General features: G+C 47.7%; 1 protein-coding gene across 2 annotated transcripts in view; it reads left to right on the forward strand.

Moving 5' to 3' along the window:
- Nucleotides 1-21,285, forward strand: part of C14H14orf180 (chromosome 14 C14orf180 homolog) — a 141,854-nt gene that overhangs the window by 56,115 nt on the left and 64,454 nt on the right. For both annotated transcript variants that reach the window (XM_069638462.1, XM_069638463.1), the window contains exon 3: nt 20-146. In XM_069638462.1, the coding sequence (XP_069494563.1) occupies nt 20-146 (127 nt within the window). The remainder of the gene's footprint in view (nt 1-19; nt 147-21,285) is intronic.

The raw sequence follows: 21,285 nt of genomic DNA on the forward strand, positions 1-21,285 counted from the left end.
ATCTTGTTCTTTTTTTCAGGTACATGTGAGCAAGTGCCCTCCCTCGATACTGAGAAAAAAGGCACCCAGCAGCAGGGCTGTAAATGACAAGGGCAAAGCAGAGCGGCGAGTCCGCTTTCGAGAGCCGGAAGAGATCACTATCCACGGTAGGCCTGGTGAATTACAGCGCTTGATATAACCAGGACTTCGAGGCACTACAATCCCAAAAATGGCTATCTATAAATGTGTTGACTCTCTCAGTCTATCTTTGAAGCATAGGGTTCTGGGTTAGCCATGTACACATGTTTTTGAGTGAAGTGGGCTCAGGCATTTGTTTGATGTGTACCAGGTGGCTGGGCCCCTCGTTGACTGGTGAGGTGTAGACTGGATTGGCCATCCTTATTCTTAATGAATCAGTTACCCACTTCACTGACCAGTTCATGGAATATAGAACTCTCCTACCCGGCTCTTGTATGGTCTAAAGTGAACCCCCCATTAGTCCCCCGCCTCTTGTCTGGTCTAAAGTGAACTCCCCATTAGTCCCCCCATTTCAGGCAACTACTTCAATGCAAAGCCACCTCCAGCAAGAATTCACTTGATCGCTTAAATGAAAAAGTCATGACTCTTGGAAGGGCCATTGTAGGAGCTGATTGGCCAATCACTGGGCTATAACAGTTGCTATAGCCTGTAGAATGTCAGCAAACTACAACACCCTCAGCCAATTCCCCACAAACCACCCAGGAGGATTGATCTGTTCCCCACATTTTCATTCTAACAACAAAGATGACCTACAGCCCTACTATAGACCCACAGCTCGGGATGTAAGGGCCATTATGGTTCCGCACACCTTAATAAAGGCCCAGGTGCTCTCGGTCTTTGGGCCCCATAATGCCTGGTACCGCCCTCACTACTGGTTTGTACAGCTGCAGTAAAGAACCGAGCTCAGTAGGGGAACATAAAGAAGGGAGGAATCTAACTTAAAAACAAGAGAAACAAACCTCGAGATGTCATGAGATGTCGTCTGTGTAATGCCTTATACTGATTGGCTACAACGAGTCTGGCTCGAAGCGAGCTTTCATTGAGTAACCACAGATTCTAGATAAAACAATGACAAAATACAAACATCATTAAAAGAGACACAAGGGAGTGAGCTTTTGGGGTTTCACTTGATAATTGGCCTGCAATGAGATGATTCTTATTTATTTATTTATTTTTGCCATTTGTAAAGCGCACCAAACCCTCAGGCATCAGGGCGCAGTTACATGCATGTTACTCACATATTTAATGCAGGGAGACTGTACCAAAGGTGTTTTTCAGGTTAAGTCGTACAATGCTAGGCTATGCTGTAGAGTTGAAATCCATACCTTATTTTATAGGGCAATCCTTGGGGAAGAAGTATGGCACTGCCCCATTCCCCCCTCATGTACATGGCTGCCATGCCTGCTCCACGTCACCAGGGGGCGCCCTATCCCATATGGCCTGCATACCAACACCCCACGCCTGTCTCTGCCTGAACACCGGCTGATGAAATCTTGCTTTATTTCAGAACAATGACCACTTTTAGGATATTGTTTGCTTGTCCCGGTCAGCGGGGCCCCATAGATCAGCAATAATAGGGCGATTGGCCCGACAAAGCGGCCCAGTAATGGGACAGGCTGTGATGGACGCCGTGGCCCGCAGCCTGACTCTCCATCTCAGGCCCGCTGCCTTTTACTGCCCTGTAATGGGGAGCTCCCCATGTCATTATCCTTATGGCCCCGCGTGGAGTTTAGAGAACGCTTGTGTTTAGCAAACCCCGGCCACCTCAATCCCTCAGAGCTTATTGGGTAGAAATAGAGGAACTGTAATGTATGGGCGGTAGGATGAGAAATAACCACACGCCGCACACCTGGACTTGGTATTCAGGCTGCGTCCGTCTCCTTGCAGAATTATCGTGGGGGAATAAAACCCCTTCATCCCACTCAATCCCTTTCCTTGGAGCCATTTTCCTGAAATTGTAGCTCAATTTATTCGACCTTGCCATTTGGTGACTGAAATTGTGCAAACCAATATACGGGCGCTGCATATATATCAGTGCGCAGAAGACTTCGCGGCGCGCAGCCTGCATGGTGCAGGTTTGGCCGGCCATGCCAAAAAAGTATTTTTTTTATTATGATCATGAACACACCAGTGCCCATAGATATTGGTAGCTCAGTGTCAATTTCCATTGGTTTTCCAACCCCAGTATTCTGCGTGCTCTAATTGTCTGGAATGCTGGTAATTTCAGCCAATCAGTGTCCGCAGAACATTATGGCCTCGTGAGTGTATTAAATGCTTGCATATATTACCCAACCACCACCACTACTGTGATTGGGCGGAGTCCATCTCTTCAGAGAAAAGGACCTTGCTTCCACTGGAAGTTCCGTACCGCAGTTGTTGCGTTGTCTGCGTCCGCTACGTGCTTCCCCGGAAGCTGTGGGTGCACAGCCTTACTAGCACCCTATTTTTCTTATTTGCTATGAAATTCTCGGAGATCAATTAACTCTGTTTGCACACATTAGACATTCTGAAACCTCTGAAATTGCATAATCCGCGCATGAGCGAATGAGGGAATTCCCCCAGCATCCTTTGCAGCACTTGCCCTCGGGCTCCTTTCTCGGACTAACCCAACTTGGTCCTCCCTGTCCACCGCACTTACCTTTCCATTACCCTGGCACTTGCCACCTTGGCCTGCCCAGCACCCCCCGCCCTCATGGGGCACCCCACTCCTGCACTTCTCACTCTACCCCCCCGCCCTTGCATTTACCACCTTGTCAAACACTTGCAGGGTAGGATTGTCACAAGATCAATATATCCGTTTTTTGTTCTACTTCTTTCCCATGTTCACCCCCCACCCCTCCTGTCTTGTGGCGACTGGAAACACTTGTGTATAGGCGCCATACAAATGTTCAATAAAATAAAATAAGAAACAATATCAGTCACTATGGACCTTTAAAGTGGGCAACGGATCTGCACCACTTTATAAACCTTTCGCTCTTGGTCTTGGGGCCCACTGCATTGAGGCAGGATTTTCAGTCTCAAACCTGCAGTCTGGGTGCTTTTGGCACCACACCAGGATCGATTCTGGGTGCGGCGGCGACAGATTCCAACTCTGCAATGCTGTTCAGCAGCAACCAAAGCTTGCAGGTCGTAGATCCTCTAAATGCTGCGCGGTGTCTCGGTGGCAGTGCTGGGAAACTTGGCGGCATCGGGTGTGGAGAAGCTGTGACTTACCTTTGGCAGCAAGAGAACGCGACTGGCACAACATGGGATTGTGGTACCACCGGGGCTTAGCATTTTTGGGTTGCACAGATTGTAAAAATGACTCCAATTCCCTGATTTTTGCCACAAGTTAACATTGGGCCTCATTAAGAGTTTCCCGGTACTGGAAAAATGCTGCTATAATTGCCAGTAATTGTAGCACCGGCATTTATTCTGTACTGGGAAAACACAAGTTTGCCGATGGGGGCCACAGATCAACCTCCAGGCCTGACCTGCCGGTAAATCAGGCCCCCAATGGAAAAAACTGCTGTAAATACTGTTGTTGGTAATTGCGGCAATCTCCACCATGGAGTCCCAGTAGTACTGGGATATCGGGCGACCGGAACAGTAGGGGCAGTTTTCTGGCATCTGGCACTGAGCCAACGTGTTCTGGCACCCCGCCAGATTTACCGGCAGGATACCGGCAAAATTGTAATGAGCCCCATTGTCCATTACTGAATACAAAATTACCATATTCACAATTTGGATCCATCAGGCGTATCACTTTAGGCATTTCAACATTTGAGAGGGAAAACAGAGGTGATCCAGAAGCCGCCGGCGAGGCAAACCAAGTGCACACCACACTGCATGTCCCTGGTAACGATGACTTGAAATACAGTATAATAGTGAGTAGAACTTTGGTTCCTCTAATCTATATTGCAACACAGATCAGCAACAACCATATAAACGCACTCTTACACATTGCGACATGGACACGCGGTATCAAATCAGAGGCTACGTCACCTGTGACACCAAATTCCCCTGTAATGCACGTGCACACCCATGTTGCCTAGTGTGTGCCAGGAAAATGTTCCGGAAACCAAAAAGGAGGGTTATTGAACGTCAAAGCAAAATCACACATATACAGATAAAATGATGATTGTTGCACACTTTTACACTGTAAGTCATCCTATGTACAGCATTTGCTGAACATGCCAGCAACTGGTGATCAAAGGACCGAGGCATGGCTCAGAAGTGAAGCCATGTGGATCTACGCATTGGGATAACTGGAACCTGGTGGCCTGAATGAAGATGCAGACTTTACCAGCTTCTTATAAACAAAGTCATCAAAGGAATGTTTTCTCTGATAACTGATCTTTTTTTGCCTATCATTGTCCTTTTCCAGATTTCAACTTCTCTTTGTTTTCCTCCCCAATGCAAATGTTCACCGGTGGTAGTTATTTTACACACAGTGGTATACGCGAAGGGGCTGTTCCTGTGGAAACATCTTTCTTGCCACACTGCTTTCTATTTTCCCACAATATTTGGATGTTCAGCTTCTGTACTTCATGACAGGGGACACATCTCAGGTGGGTTGGACACACAGTGCCATTCCCCAGTTTCCATATTGACTGGGTCGTGTTCATGGACTTTGGACACCAAAAGGGATTCTTAAACGCATTCACAGCGTTATCCAGTAAACAGATGTTTGATAACCTTCATCAATTGATGCCCTATCATGGATACTACCTGGTGGCTGCAGCTCACACACAGCTGGTGAATATTGCTGGAAAATGGAATTGTTCATGCCCTCCCAGCTGCTTATGTGGGCGAAGACATGGCAAGTCACATCACCTAATTCCTAGAATACATCATTATTGTTTCCTTTTTTATCATGAATCCTAACTTTTACTCCCACACTTTGGCTCCAGACCAAGCATGCACTGAGCTAACGTGTTACCCCCTACACTCCTCATGGCAATTGCCATCAAGCTGCCTGAACTCTTTCATACTTTGCCAATAATTCCCCAGGCATCTGTCGGTAACAGCCTAGGACGCAAAGCCGGAGCACCGCAAAGAAGTATGACCATTAGCACTCAGGGGAAAGGTATCAAAGTTTCTGAGTGCATAGTCTTATGCGAAAACACACTTGTGAGCAATAATTGTGGTGTCACGTGACCCGCGGCATGACGCATTACGGCATGACGCTAAGCCAGGAATAAAGAGCCACGCACCTAGGCCACTCAGTGCCCCATAACATTGCCAACGAGGATCGTGGACCTTTGTGTGCGCCTGCCGATTGAGGAATCTGTTGCAACGGGGCCTCCGGTCCACACAGAGTGCTGTCCGTCAGCCTGCACCAGAGCCTCATTATGTTCCGGCGCACCGGTAAGGGATCCCACCCCACATACAGCCTTATACTGTGTACCACTGGCTAGGGGCAGAATTTTTGGAATGCCCAAAGCGCTAAACTCACCTCCGGCCCCTCAATGAGGCTGAAGGCCTACTCGCCCAGAAAACCAGCGCGGCTCTCCCAGGAGAGTTCTTGTGCACTGCCACTCTGATCTTCTGCCACACCACACACCTCCCAAGGTGGCGTAATATTGGCGAAGCGCCAGCACACCCACCCCACCAAAGTGAGATGACGTACAATACTCACAGGAGCAGCGGCTCCCCAGGAGCGCCTGTGCACCCCAGTAAAGGGATTCCTACCAGCCAAGGGTCTAGGGCAGCGACTACTTTCGGAGTGCCTGTGCACCCCTAAATCAATACCTGCGCCAATACCCCACACCAGGAGCCATGTCAGCTGAGGACGCTGCAGCAGCACCCACCCCAACACGCCTGCAGGGAGGGTCATCCCAACAACACGGCTCACTTGCGCCCCTATGCGAGTTCAACATCGATGGGGCCCCAAATTCACTGGGACCTCAATGGGAACTGTGGCAGGAGCACCTAGAGATGTACTTTAACGGAACAGGGGAAAAAGACGACCTTTTACCAAGAAGTGCACCCTGATATATTCAGCTGGACCCGCAGTGCACAAGCTCTTAAAAAACCCTGCGCCCCACAGACAACTCCCCTGTGACGCAGCCGTCAAAGCCCTGAAGGACTACTTCACCCATTTTTGCGCCCGTGCTGCAGACCGGAATGGGGCCTGTGAACCATCAACACTGTGTGTGTGTGTCTCATTGTGTGCTGTGCTGCGCCACGCACCTAGACCACTCAGAGCCCCATAACAATCATGATTTCCTGAAACAAAGTAAGCCCGATGCAAAATGGCCACCATAAGAAAAGGAACAGGGACTCAAAATACAAGTTCCCTTTCTATTTCTATGGTACTGAAGGAGCTGCAGAGGTGGCATATGAGTAGCGAGGGAATGCTCAGAGCTGTATTGCTACATGTTAGTATCAGGCAAGTGAATGATACTCACTTTATTGACCTCAGAAGGATAGAGAAGTGCCGGCTTTCCCAACATCAGAGGGGAGCACATAACTGGTGCACTATCTGCCCTGATATAACCTTCAGTGGATGGGAACTCACTGTCTTTCCCTCATTGTCTCCAAAACTGAGGGTCTTCTCATTGAACTGGTTCCCCCTCCCCCTCCCCCTACACTTCACTTCCTTACCTTTTCCTTGGCACAATGAACTCGGCACACAACCTCTAACCAAGTAAATACCAACCCAAAGAGTTAACCTGAACAGAAATTGTGCTTAAGCTCGGTGACAAAAACAGCTTTCTTCAATCTATGGCTCTGGTGGGGTATTTTAACCCTTTTCTAAAGCAGAAACAAATCACGATGCCCTTGCTTCTGTTTGAGCTTGCTTTGAATACTGCAGTTTAAATCCTGGAAATACATAACTATAAACTATAGGCCACCTGTTGCATGGGCCTGCTACGAGTATGAACAAAAACAAATCATTCAAGGCGAGTTCATGTAGAATGCTCTGATTACTAACTGGTGATCTTCATTACTCCTAGTCCTACCCTTCCTCATCACGCTTTTAACAAAGGGATTGTGGGATATCGGAGGGATATATACCTCTAGTGGAGAAAGGGGTGGAACAATCTAAGGGTGTTAATGTTTCTGGCGCTTACACGCTGGAGCAGACTGGCATTAAGTGCCATATAAAACGAATAATAAAAAACTCAAAAGTAAGTACTGGGATGAGGAAGAGGGATGCGGAGGGAATGCTGAAACGCGGCTTACGCCTCTGCAGATATGTGTCAGCTTTCATGCAGGTACTAGTCTGTTTGTTTGTTTGTTTGTTTATTTATTTGGTATGGCGCGCAAAAAACCCAGAGGTAACAGGGCGCAGCAGAGAACAGGGAGATAAGATTACATAAAAACTTGGTTGCATGATAAGGCACATATGAATATAGCGCAGAGCATTACATTACATAGAATCTGGTGAAGGAAGGGCATATCTACATATATACATACATATATGCATACAATTTAATTACAATACGGTAGGTCATCTAGGGGATGTACATATATCGAGTCAGGTTGGCTGTGGTAGGTGTGGGAGAGCACAGGTCAGTCATGGGGATCATTGGATCGTAGCCAGGTGAGAGTGTTTTGCCTAAAGCTGTGGTAAGATTGGTCTGTTCTGATGTTAAGTGGGAGGGCGTTCCAGTGTTGGGCTGCCATGACAGGGAAGCTACTGCCGCCCGTTTTCTTTAGTCTGAATGTGGGTACCTGCAGGCAGAAAGAGTTAATCATTCTGGTGATACGGGTGGAGGTTTATTTTTGTTATTCTGGTTGCGAGATGGGGGGTGGGGACTGCATTGTTTAAACATTTGAAAGTGAGTGATGCCGTTTTGAGTGAGAAGCGGTCGCGTATTTTGAGCCATTTGTGTTCTCTTCTTTTGTTGGAGATGTGCTCTTTGGAGGGTAAGTTAAGGGCTGTGCTGAGTGCATTGTTTTGCAATGTTTGGAGTTTGCTAGCTTGGGAGAGGAATGATCTACTTGCCCTGATTAGCTTGCACGTGTAGGCAGTGGAGGATGCTAATGAGTTTACTTGTTTTTTTAGTGACAAGGCTGAATCTAGGTGAAAGCCTAAAGTTTTCACTGTTTTGGCAACTTTGATGGTGTTGCCATCGATGCTGAAAGCCTTGTAGTTGGTGCTGAGTTTTCTTAGATTGGCGTTGGAGCCAAGGAGCAGGATTTCGGTTTTCTCATCGTTCAGGCATAGGCCGTGTGTGGCCATCCATGCCTGAATGATTAGATGTATTTCGTTTGCCAAGGCCGTATCTGTGTCGAAGTTGCCCAAAAGGGGTATGAGGAACTGGGTGTCATCTGCATAATTAGTGTATGTGACACCCAGTCTGTCCAGCTTGTCAAATAAGGGCTTGGTAAAGATGTTGTAGAGGGTGGGTGAGACGCAGGAGCCCTGGGGTACACCGCAGGCTATTTTGATGGGGTCTGCTGAGGCTAGAGAGAAGATTCTCAAGGTTCGATTGTCTAGGAATGATTGGATCCAGGCTACGGCATCTTTCGAGAAGTGGGCAGCCGAGGCCAGGTGTTCGCACAGGATTGTATGATCCACCAGGTCGAAGGCTGCCGACAGGTCGAGGAGCAGTAGCATGGCGGTGTTTCCTTTGTCGTTAATCTCGTTGATCTGGGTTTTAAGATCGATTAAGGCTGTCTCAGTACCGTGCTGTGGTCTGAATCCAAATTGGCGTGTGCCTAATAGTTTGTGAGTTTCTAGATATTGCTGGATTTTTAGGTATGCTACTCTATCTATTACTTATAACAGGAATGGTACTGTGGTGATGGGACTGTAGTTGGTGGGGATAGCGGGGTCTAGGGTTTGCTTCTTGAGGAGAGGCAGAACCCAAGATTCTTTGAGGTTGCTTGGTATGGTGTTGGAGGAGAATGATGCGTTAATCAGCTTGGTTATAAAGGGAGCTAGGTCCCTGGCAGCATCCTTGATTATCTGGGGTGGGCAGTTGTCGCCTTTGCAGTTGAATGGTTTGAGTGAGGCTATAACTCTTTCTGTTTCATATATTAACCGCACCCTAGAGAACCGCGTGGCAACGTTCTTTCTTCTACCTATGTCGGTTAAAGGGTCACAGTGCACTCTAATCCAGAGGTCTTGCAGAACTGTCTGCAATTACCCCGTTAACCCCTCCACGTGTGGGAGTCAGACAGTGCTGCAAGGCTTCAAAATGAAAGGATGTCGGGAGGATGTTGCTGAGCAATCTGGCATGGTTGACTCTTAAAAGGGATGCGCTCCCATCTGGAACCTTGCTTGTTGAGCATCATCAAAGGGGCATATGTTAAAGGGGAAGCAATTAGGACTCTGAACCTTTTAATTGTGGGCCTTAAGCACGTTTCCATACTGCAGGGGCTGCAAGCAACCCTGTTTCTTTATAACAGAGGTCTACGTGCAGGGAAATGCAGTGCAGACCACCTGACTCATGTTGATACTCAAAATTAAATTCTGTAAAACAATATAATTATTGCAGCCCAAAACAACAACATTGAATCAAGTTTTAGTAACTGTGACAAGAGACACATTCCCCCACCCATCATCGGGCAAAGCGTGGGCATTATTAATATGGATGATTCTTGATGTTCACCTGGTCTACTACAGAGGAGGGTGGTTACAGGGTTAGAAACCACACTGGATGGACATCACTGTTGTCGGCGGGAAAAAGTCGTCACCAGACTCCACGTCACTGAAATGGACAAAGCATCAGTTAGCCTGAGCATGTTGAGTAAAGGATGGTCACTTACACTGCAGTACAAGGATGGCAACCACCCCCACTCATTGAAAAAAATACAGGGATGACTTCTCGAAGAATTTGCAGGAGATAGCAACCATCCAAGAATGTGATCTATTTAAGTCACATCACTTAAGTAAGATCTCTTGGCCATTAGGCAGGAGTAGTAGAGGATTGTGCGGGATAGGTGATCAGATTGAGTAAGATCTCTTGGCCATTAAGTAGGAGTAGTAGTGGATTGTTCGAGATAGGTGATCAGATTGAGTAAGATCTCTTGGCTATTAGGCAGGAGTAGTAGAGGATTGTGCGAGATAGGTGATCAGATTGAGTAAGATCTCTTGGCCATTAGGCAGGAGTAGTAGAGGATTGTGCAGGATAGGTGATCAGATTGAGTAAGATCGCTTGGCCATTAGGCAGGAGTAGTAGAGGATTGTGCGGGATAGGTGATCAGATTGAGTAAGATCTCTTGGCCATTAGGCAGGAGTAGTAGAGCATTGTGCGAGATAGGTGATCAGATTGAGTAAGATCTCTTGGAGAATTGTGCAGAATAGGTGATCAGATTGAGTAAGATCTCTTGGCCATTAGGCAGGAGTTTTGGAGGATTGTAAGATCTCTTGGCCATTAGGCAGGAGTAGTGGAGGATTGTGCGGGATAGGTGATCAGATTGAGTAGGATCTCTTGGCCATTAGGCAGGAGTAGTAGAGGATTGTGCGGGATAGGTGATCAGATTGAGTAAGATCTCTTGGCCATTAGGCAGGAGTTTTGGAGGATTGTAAGATCTCTTGGCCATTAGGCAGGAGTAGTGGAGGATTGTGCGGGATAGGTGATCAGATTGAGTAGGATCTCTTGGCCATTAGGCAGGAGTAGTAGAGGATTGTGCGGGATAGGTGATCAGATTGAGTAAGATCTCTTGGCCATTAGGCAGGAGTAGTGGAGGATTGTGCGGGATAATTGATCAGATTGAGTAAGATCTCTTGGCCATTAGGTAGGAGTAGTGGAGGATTGTGCGGTATAGGTGATCAGATTGAGTAAGATCTCCTGGCCATTAGGTGGGAGTAGTGGAGGATTGTGCGGGATAGGTGATCAGATTGAGTAAGATCTCTTGGCCAATAGGCAGGAGTAGTAGAGGATTGTGCAGGATAGGTGATCAGATTGCATAAGATCTCTTGGCCATTAGGCAGCAGAAGTAGAGGATTGTGCGGGATAGGTGATCAGATTGCATAAGATCTCTTGGCCATTAGGAAGGAGTAGTGGAGGATTGTGCGGGATAGGTGATCAGATTGAGTAAGATCTCTTGGAGGATTGTGCAGAATAGGTGATCAGATTGAGTAAGATCTCTTGGCCATTAGGCAGGAGTAGTGCAGGATTGTAAAATCTCTTGGCCATTAGGCAGGAGTAGTAGAGGATTGTGCTGGATAGGTGATCAGATTAAGTAAGATCTCTTGGCCGTTAGGCAGGAGTAGTAGAGGATTGTGCGGTATAGGTGATCAGATTGCATAAGATCTCTTGGCCATTAGGCAGGAGTAGTGGAGGATTGTGCGGGATAGGTGATCAGATTGAGTAAGATCTCTTGGCCATTAGGCAGGAATAGTGGAGGATTGTGCAGGATAGGTGATCAGATTGAGTAAGATCTCTTGGCCATTAGGCAGGAGTAGTAGAGGATTATGCAGGATAGGTGATCAGATTGCATAAGATCTCTTGGCCATTAGGCAGGAGTAGTAGAGGATTGTGCGGGATAGGTGATCAGATTAAGTAAGATCTCTTGGCCTTTAGGCAGGAGTAGTAGAGGATTGTGCGGGATAGGTGATCAGATTGCATAAGATCTCTTGGCCATTAGGCAGGAGTAGTAGAGAATTGTGCGGGATAGGGGATCAGATTGCGTAAGATCTCTTGGCCATTAGGCAGGAGTAGTAGAGGATTGTGCGGGATAGGTGATCAGATTGCGTAAGATCTCTTGGCCATTAGGCAGCAGTAGTAGAGGATTGTGTGGGATAGGTGATCAGATTGCATAAGATCTCTTGGCCATTAGGCAGGAGAAGTAGAGAATTGTGCGAGATAGGTGATCAGAGAGGGCTTGCCGGACGGTTGGGTTAGGTGATAGGCTCTCTTTATGAGATGTGCATCACAGGAAAGAGCTGGTGATTGGATGGCGTCAAGCCAGTGGTGGAAATGGAAAGAAAACTTAGTGGGGGGTCCCACAAGGGCCGGGGTGGGGCGGAGTTTGGAGGATGCGGAAGAGTTTCGAGGAGGCAGAGCTGGCAGTTGAACTCCGCTCAAAAGGAAATGTTCAAACTAATAGCTCAAAAATGGCTCAATTTCTTTCATGCTGCTTCTTTACAAACTCCACACTGTACATCAATTCCACTTTAAATCGCTTCCATAGCAGTGGTGCACCAAAGTACTGTTAGTAATGCAGAGATTATGAGTACATTAAGGGATCCATAGACACGCTCCACAGTAGAAGGATACCAGGGTAGCTCAGCAGGTTGACAGACCATTGCTGAGATGTTATATATTAAAAACTGGTTGTTAAAACTATGACTTTTTGCAATTCCTTATAAACAAAAGAAGTGCTATAAAATGTGTTTGGCAGGGGATGTGGTTGGGCTTATATTCATGATGGAGGTGGGGGTATTTCTGCCCCTATCGGGAAAATCAAAAGTTGAGACCCATGAACCCCCAGTTTAATTTTCTAATAACTGCTGTCAGCACAACAGAAGTATTTCTTCGTGATAAAAAAATATGGGAAGTATATACCATCTTTATAAATATAACCTGTAATAAAACACAAAGGTAGGGGCATTAAAATTACAGCGTATTTGTGTGGTAGTCTGAGAAAAAAAGAAACACCATTTGAAGCAAACTATTGACTACAATTTTAAGCAGCATTTCTGAGTTAGGAAATGTTTTTTTTTTTTTCTATGAAAGTGTAAGATGCAGATTTGGAAAACAATAGTGTGGCCAGCATGTAGAAATACTTCTTTTACCACTGATGGCTCCCCACACCAGTAATAGTCATGGCCCATTAATTCCCGTGCTGTCCCTTCTGGGCCAGAAGAAAAGAAACAGGTCGAGTAAATAGAGCCTGCAGATGTGCGAGTGACGGATGGAGAGAGGAGCAGAGAGCAGATTAGATCACTGAGCTCCCAGCGTCCCGCTGTGAATCCGGGGACTCATTAAAGTCTTGTCAGTGCTGAGGCAGGCTGGGTCCCAGATCTGGGGAGACATTTGATGCTGGACATCGACCTGGCAAGAGCCGGCACATTGCCAGTCCTACTTTAAGTAGGGAAGAGTCAGATTCAGGCAGTGGTCGAAGTGTACGAAAAGAAGTAGTGGAGCTCTGTTCCCTGCCAGTCTGCCCCACTCTCCACAAACCCCATCGCTGCACCCCCTCCCACACACAGTTCAAACCCCCAAACAAGCACACCTATTATTTAAGGGAATGTTTAGTGCAGTTCACGGAAGTGCAAGCTTCAACTTCTTCCTACACATTTATTTTAAAACGAAACCGTTCCGGAACGGTTTCTTTTTAAAATAAAAGTATAGGAACAGTGAAACTGAAAAATAAAAAGTATAGGAACACAGCTCCCGACCGCTCTCGCCCACTTCGACATCTGGATTCAGGCAGTTTTCCGGAATTTTCCACTCTTATGTTCACTTTGTCTTTACACAGTCCTGTCTTCCAGGTCTTTGTGAAGGATCTTGAAGCCTGGAGGTACAAGGTGGACTTCTGCTGGTGATGAGGTGTCAGAGGTCCAAGTCTCTGTGATAAAAAGTAACCCTGTTTCCTTGTCAGAACACATTTCATGGTATTACTCCCTTTATTATTTCAGGTCTTGACAATGAAAAAGACTTCCATTTTTGTCCAGGGTTCCCGAAGGTTATATAGTTTGGTAAGCTTCAGGGCGTTTGGTGACTCCAGAGAACCAGAAGCAGGATGTATATCAGGGGGAGTAGCGATATATAATTTAACTGTAGCCTGATATTGAGAGACCTCCCTTAACCTGGGGAGTTCCTTCCCCCAATCAAGGAGACCAACAACAATTCACTTACGTTTTTATTAGCACTATCCCTATTGACGACTCATATAGAGCCACATAGTCCGCCCCCCCTGCCCCCGCCTGCACCAATAGGGAGCCAAGAACCAGACCGGGGTATAGAAAGAATATACATTTATTTAAATTATAAGCTCAATGAATAATAATTGTACTTAATTACACACGCTACCTTCACTGGGGCAGAAAACAATGCTACAATTACAAAACAGACTTTTCAGGATGTTGCCTTGAAACCAATTTCTTCTGCATTTACTTAAGTCTCACAAACTTGGAACTCTGGCTAAATAACTGGTTCAACCCTCTTGTCCCACGAACCCCTTTGGTTACATTAAAGAATACGTGGGAACATGATTAGAGCAAAAACATCAGCCGTTCTTGATAAGGGTTTACTTTTAAATCACATACACATTTCGCTTTTCAAAGCAATCTTAGAGCAACATTTGTTGGCTTCATTTCCTTGCCTGCTTAAGATTGCTTGCAGTTTTGGAAACATAGATTTGTACAAGTGCATGTGGCAAATAGCACCCTGTTTCTTTTTCACCCAAAAGCAGTGCAAAATCCTTCTGCTATCAGGGTCACTCACTCTCAGGGGAGAGTGTATATTGTTCACTGGAAATTACACTGGTTTCAATCTGCAAAAGACTTCTCCTCCCAGCACCAAAACCTGTGGAGCAGTGATTTGCAACACCCCTCTGCTTAAAGGACAGGTCTTTAGGAGTGGCAACTCTTTTGTTAGATGCAATGTTGGAGGAGTGGTGACAATTGGGAACTTTGTTTTTTTATTTTCATTTTTTTAAACTTTATTTATTAAGCTTGGCAGTGCAGCACAGGAAACAGACAATACATGGCTTATCAGTGAATATACATATAGTGTACAAACCAAATGACCAATCAGTAAGGAGAGATGGGATGTCATCAGCAGTACTCAGGAGAGGGTTAACGATACAGGCATCATGGGTAAAGCAATACATACAGACTACTCAACTTCAGGCAGGGACAGAGTTAGTCCGCCGGTCTCATCCCCGGAATCTGTGGATAAGGAGGAGATTTATAAGCGGAAAGGGCCCCAAATGTTCCTTGGTCTAGACCCTACCGGTTGTAGTTGTACCCAGCACTCCTCGGTGTCAGAAGCCCATGTGACAGCCCAGAGCCATTGGTTGTGTGTGGGAGACCTAGGCTGAAGCCAAAGTAAAAGAATGCAACGGGCAGTGAGGAGCAAGCACAGGCTCGCCAGTCTCTTGGAGTCATGGTTTAGTGCCGGGAGTTCATTGAAGAGGCAGATCAGTGGGGACGGGATAATGGTGCACTCTAACATTTCTGAGAAGGATGTACATACTTCGGTCCAGAACTGGGTAAGGTGTGGGCATGTCCACAGCATGTGTATGTAATCTGCGTTATCGGAATTACATTTTGGGCATATGGGTGGGTGGTTCCGTGACATACGGTGCAGTCTGATCGGTGTATAATGAAACTTGTGGAGGATCTTAAATTGGATTAGTTTAAACCATGAGTTGAATGAGATGTCGTACATGTGGGTACACATGTATTCCCAGCGCTGGTCTGATATCTCGACTCCCAGGTCTTCACCCCAAGAGTCCCTGAGCTTGGTGAACGGCATGGATACGCCGCGAGGAAACCCGCTCTGAAAAATGGTGTCTAGCCTGGAGATCTTGCCCCTTAGAGTTGCAGTGTTCAGGATTTCTGACAATATTGGGTTGTCCTGCGGGATTATGGGGAAGTCCGGGAACCTGTTCTTCAGTGTACCCCGCAGGCACGCATAGTGCAGCCAGCGAGATGGTCTACTTCATAGGGATCCCGATAGATTGGCCCATTCAATGAAAATGCCTTGTTCAAATGCGTCTCGCATAGCAGTCAGTCCGACCTGCGCCCAGCAGCCTACCGTTGCAGTATCTATTCAGGGGGAGTCTGGTAAGAAGTTCCAGATGGGAAGATCCCTGTGGAAAGGTCATGCATTGCCAGTTTGTTTCCACATTTTAGTTAAAGCTAGGGCTGTGGTTCCAACTGGGTCGGAGGGTTTGAATCTGGTAGTGCATGGGGGAAGGACTATCGAGCGGATGTCATAGCCATCTGCAGCGAGGCTCTCCAGCTTGACATTGAGGGGGGATCGGTAGGTATAAACCAATATGATGCAAAGTGGGCCTGGGCAGCTATCCAGTATCCCTCAAAATTAGGGGCTCTGAGTCCACCTCTCGATAATGGGGCAGTTAGTGTTGCAAGTTTTAGACGGACCGCACCAGAGTGCCCTAGAAAGGTTTTGACGGTTCGGGTCAATGTTGCAAAGAACTCGCGGACCGGCCATATTGGGACATTGAGAAATCTGTACAGTAATTGTGGCACTATCACCATCTTAAGGACGGCGATCCTGACAGCCAGAGAAATCGGCAGCCTCGTCCAGCCCGCACACTTAGAAGCGGTTAGATTACCTAAGTATTTACCAAAGTTTGCATCATACAGTGTATTCGGGTGTCGGGTGACCACTATGCCCAAGTAGGTGATCTCAATCTGTGCCTGTGTAAATCGCCGGGGATTCAAGGGTTGGGGTGGTGGCCTCGGTCAGCGGAAACAGTACGGATTTGGAACAGTTTACCTGGAGACCCGACAGTTCACCGAAACAAATAACATCTTCCAGCACTGGGAAAAGGTTGAGCTCAGGCTGGCGAATGAAAAGGAGGGCATTGTCAGCATAAAGAGAGATGATCTCAGGGGGTCCGACAGTCACATGACTCTGTGTGCATGTCACTGGCGTATACTGTCAGCCAGTGGTTCAATGGCCAGGGCAAAGATTAGTGGTGAGAAGGGGCAACCCTGTCTTGTGGCTCTGGCTATCAAGAATTGGGTTGAGCACAGGTTGTCAGTGCAAGCTCTAGCGACGGGGGAAGACTATAGGAGTTTGACCCAAGTTCTGAAGTGGGGGCAGAAGTTGCATTTCTCGAGTACCTCCCATAGGTATCCCCATGATATGGAATCAAAGGCCTTCTGCATGTCAAGGGTTGCCGCAACTGCTTGAGTGTTAGGGTCAATGTGAATTAGAATGTTAAATAGTCAACGCAAGTTGAAAGAGGTAGAATGGCCTGGGATAAAACCCGAGTGATCCAGGTGTATAATGTTAATCATATACGGAGCTAGTCGCAGGGCCAGCACTTTGGCATAGATTTTGCCATCACAGTCGATAAGCGAAAGAGGGCAGTAAGATCTATCTGCACTGTGTGGAAGGTTTGCCTGGCTTAGGCAATACGGTTATTAATTCTTCACGAAGGGATGGGGCCAGTGTGCTCATAAGGCATGCCTCGTTCCACAAGGCTAATACTTGCGGGAAAAGGCAGGGGTTATAATGCTTATAAAATTCGATTGGGAGTCCATCAGATCCGAGGGCCTTTCCAGACGCCAGAAGGTCGATGGAGTTGGATATTTCCTCAGATGTAATTGGGGAATCTAGGGCATCTCTAGTCTCTGAGGAGAGAACCAAGACTGGAAGGCTATCCAGAAATGACTCTATATCAGCTGCACTGGCTGTGTCAATGTTGGAAAAAGTTTTCTCATAGAAGGAGCGGAATTCAGTATTAACTTCTTGTGATGTTAGAGCCAGCGTGCCATCAGCCCTTTCTATCACCGGGATATGTGACGTTCCCCTCTCAAGTCGGATCAACCTAGCAAGAACCCGACCCGGACGTTCGCTCTCCCCATATCTTCTTGCAGATTGTGGGGAATCTAGGAATATCCACTCACATTCTGCTTGGGTGTGAAATACATTTAATTCCGTGCGTATATTAGCGAGCGTATCAGTTAGCTGAGTGGAAGCATATTGATCTCAAGGAAAGCGAGTCTCGTTTCACTTTTAGTGATGTCCTTTCCAATAGTTCTGAGAATACAGCCTCCTTAGAAATCGCCATGCCCCTAATATAGACCTTAAATGCTTCCCATAGGATGGCCTGAGATTTGACAGTGCCAGTGTTCAGAGTGAAAAAGTCATCTATGCTAGTTCCCAGTTTTGTGTCAAAGGCAAGATCTAATAGAGACTGCGGTTTTAGCCTCCATGTTCAGGTCCTAGGTTCGTCAGTGCTCCATCTCAGGGAGATTGTCACTGGGGAGTGGTCTGAAAATGTCCTGGGGAGGATGGACATATGGGTGACAGCCATAACCAGGGTATTTGAGAGAAGCCATCTGTCAATACGGGAATGGGAGTCGTGCACAGAAGAATAGAAGGAGAACATCCCGGAGTTGGGATGAAGCAGTCGCCAAGGATCGATGAGTTCAAATTGAGCTTGCAGATCTATGATAGTTTTAGCTGCCTTAGACAGTTGACAGGGTTTGGAGCCTGATCTGCCGTAGTGGACGTCTAGAATGGTATTAAAGTCCCCCCCCAGAGTATGAGAATAAGCGGGAATCCAGTTAGCAGTAAGGAGAGATGTATATAGAAGTCAGGATCATCAATATCGGGGCCATATATGTTCAGTAATATAATCTCCCTGCACTGTAGGGTCCCAAAAAGTAAGATGTAGCACCCTGAGGGGTCTATGTGTGAAATCCTATTTTTTAATACCAGTTTTGGACCTTAATCCAACATGGAGGCCTATTACACAGTTCAGTTCTTTAGAACCAAGCCATGCGGTCTAGTTTTTTGGGTGTGGCTGGGACTGGAACTACTTTACCTGGGCTATTTAAACCACACCCAAACAGCAAAACATGCTTTGCGTTATTCTGCACTCCTGCAGCGTAACGCTCACCGTGTCCAGCACCTGCTCACCTGCCTCTCTGGTGGCCCGATCCTGAAGCCCTAGATCTGGATTCCATTAATAACCTGGAAGAACAAGAACAGCATTAGCGAGCAAGAACACCTACCTGTGAAGTAACCGGCCTTGAATCCATCCTGCGCTTCTCTTACCTCGCTCATCTCCAGGTTTCACCACAACCTGCAAGGGAGAAGGAACAAGGTCAGCATTAACAAAGCACTTACCTGGGCAAGCAGCGCTTCGATCGCTCATCACTCCGAAACATCACTGCAACCTGTACAAAGAAGAGAAGAGAACACAGGTTAGCAATTAACACCAATAAACAGGGCAGCGCTCCGCATATCAATAACCCACCGTGGTCTTCGCCATCAGCACGGCAACTCCGAGATCGCAACCATCCCTGTGAAAACAAAACGGGACATTGTTAGGGAACAGCGTAGTGGAGCAAGTCACTGAGAAGACAGTGAAAACGGAGGGAAAGAAAGAGACAGAATAAAGACGGAAAAGACATTATAACTCACCTGGAAGACAGCAATCAGAGTCGGAGTCACAGCCGGTCTGGACCTGAGATAAGGGCACACGGACTGGTGAAGCAACTAGGTCCACGGAATGCCTGCACCAACCACGTGCCCCTGCACAGAGACGCAGGACGGAGAGTTCAAAGCACAAAAACCTAAGGTGAGCAATAACCCCAAGGGAGGGGATTTGGACCAGAGGGAGGTGGGAGTCCACCCAACACAGAACCAGTATCTTAACCCTCCATTCTCCTGTTATAGGTGCTACCCAATGTCTGGCATATAACCAAGCAGAAAGTGGTCCGGGATAGCACTTAGGCCTCCATCCAGTATCGTGTGGCGCCCCCGTGGATACCAGGTGAGCGTAACAGAATGCAAAGCCTCAATTAAAACATCCTCATGGGCGTCAGGGAAACATCAGAGACTGGCCAACTAGCCCAGTTACTGGGAGAATTACGGGCCGATGTGCACTCCGCCCGGCAAGAAACCAATGCCCTTAGGAGGGAGTTGATTGTCACCAAGGACCGCACCAATGAATTAGCCAGACAATTGCTCCAAACACAGGCTGGGCAGGCTCCATTGCCAGGAAGTATTCCGTCAGTTCCAGCCACATCCGTCAATCCAGTGCAGGCGGTCCTCCCTGGGGCAGTTCCTTTGGCCCCACCGGAACGTTTTACGGGGGACCCAAGAAAATATGCAGTATTCATGATCCAGTGCTGCCTCCATTTTCTTTGTAGACCCGGAGCCTTTCCTAACGATCATTCGCGGGTTGCCTTCATTCTGTCATATCTGAGTGCCAGTGCCGCAGATTGGTCCATACCGTTAGTAAGCCTGGATGACCCACTCCTGCGGGATTTCAGGGGATTTCAACAGGAGATGGAGAAGCTGTTCTCCAGACATACCCAGGGCTGAGCTCTGCATAACGAACTTCTTTCCATCCGCCAAGGCAGCCAAGATTTGTTAAGTGCAGACAAGTGTTGGGAAAGGGGGGCTGTAGGGATACAGAGACAGTCCCGCAGTGCAGGGGTTGCCAGGGAGGCAGTGCAAGTGGAGAGTGGCTGGGCCCAGGACCGGGGTCGATGAGAGTGGCCCAGTTGCAGATTCAGTGCAGTTTCAGCGAAGAATTAGCAGGGGAGAGGGAGAGAGAAAGCAGAAGCAAAGAGGAAGGTTTTGAGGTGCTTCCGGAACCGGAGATGGTTCTCCTCAAGTTTCAGGGAGGCAGGAAGGCTGTTCCAGAGGGAGGCCCCTGCCGCGGAGAGAGATCTACCCCCAGCTCGTTGCTTCGAGAAGCGGCTGACCCTGAGGGAGTTGGAGACGGATGAGCGAAGGGCTCGGGAAGGAAGATATTTAGGAAGAGAGAGTTGAAGGTAGTTAAGCCCCAGGCCCCAGAAGGCCTTGTGGACAATGCAGAGGGTTTTGAACTTTATCCTCGCAGCCACTGGGAGCCAGTGTAGAGATTTCAGTCCTGGAGAGATACGGTCCCTGGGCCTGAGGCCAAGGACAAGTCTCGCAGTTCTGTTCTGGATGAGTTGCAGAGGGCGGAGAGTGGAGGCAGGCAGATTAAGATAGAGGCTGTTACAGTAGTCCAGCTTAGAGAGAACCAGGGCTCGGGAGACAGTGAGCTTCTGGGGGAAGGAGAGGAAGGGAAGAATACCTCTGAGGAGGTGCAGCTGGTAGTGTGACTTCTTAGAGACGTCAGATATATGAGGAGAGAAGGAGAGTGTGGAGTCGAAGATAACCCCGAGGTTTTTTGCCTTGCAGGAAGGAGCAGGAAGAGGGCCAAGAGAGGCCGGCCAGAGAGCTGCAGGGAAGGAGGGGGTGGGTGTGCCGATGAGTAGAATCTCAGTCTTACTGGCATTAAGGCAGAGGTCATTGGCAGCACACCATTCCTGGATAGCAGACAGACAGTCAGAGATGAGGGAAGGAGAGGAGGAGGCCGCGGGTAGCCTGAAAATGAGCTGGGTATCGTCGGCATAGCACTGAAAGTTGGGGCAGAGAGCGGCGATGCGGTGGGCAAGGAGTGCCAGATACTGGTTGAACAGCCAGGGGGAGAGATTTGATCCCTGGGGACACCACAGGTGGAGAAAAAGATGTCAGAGAGGAAGGACCCCAGTTGGACCTGGGAGGGTCGATTGGAGAGGAAAGAGGTCAGCCACGCCAGAGCCTGACCAGTGATACCCAGGTTATCACGGAGACGGTTGAGCAGGATGGCATGGTTGACAGTGTTAAAGGCAGAAGAGAGATCGAGCAG

Source organism: Ambystoma mexicanum, chromosome 14 (genome assembly GCF_040938575.1).
Source record: "Ambystoma mexicanum isolate Mex_15411 chromosome 14, UKY_AmexF1_1, whole genome shotgun sequence".
NCBI classification, from domain to species: domain Eukaryota; kingdom Metazoa; phylum Chordata; class Amphibia; order Caudata; family Ambystomatidae; genus Ambystoma; species Ambystoma mexicanum.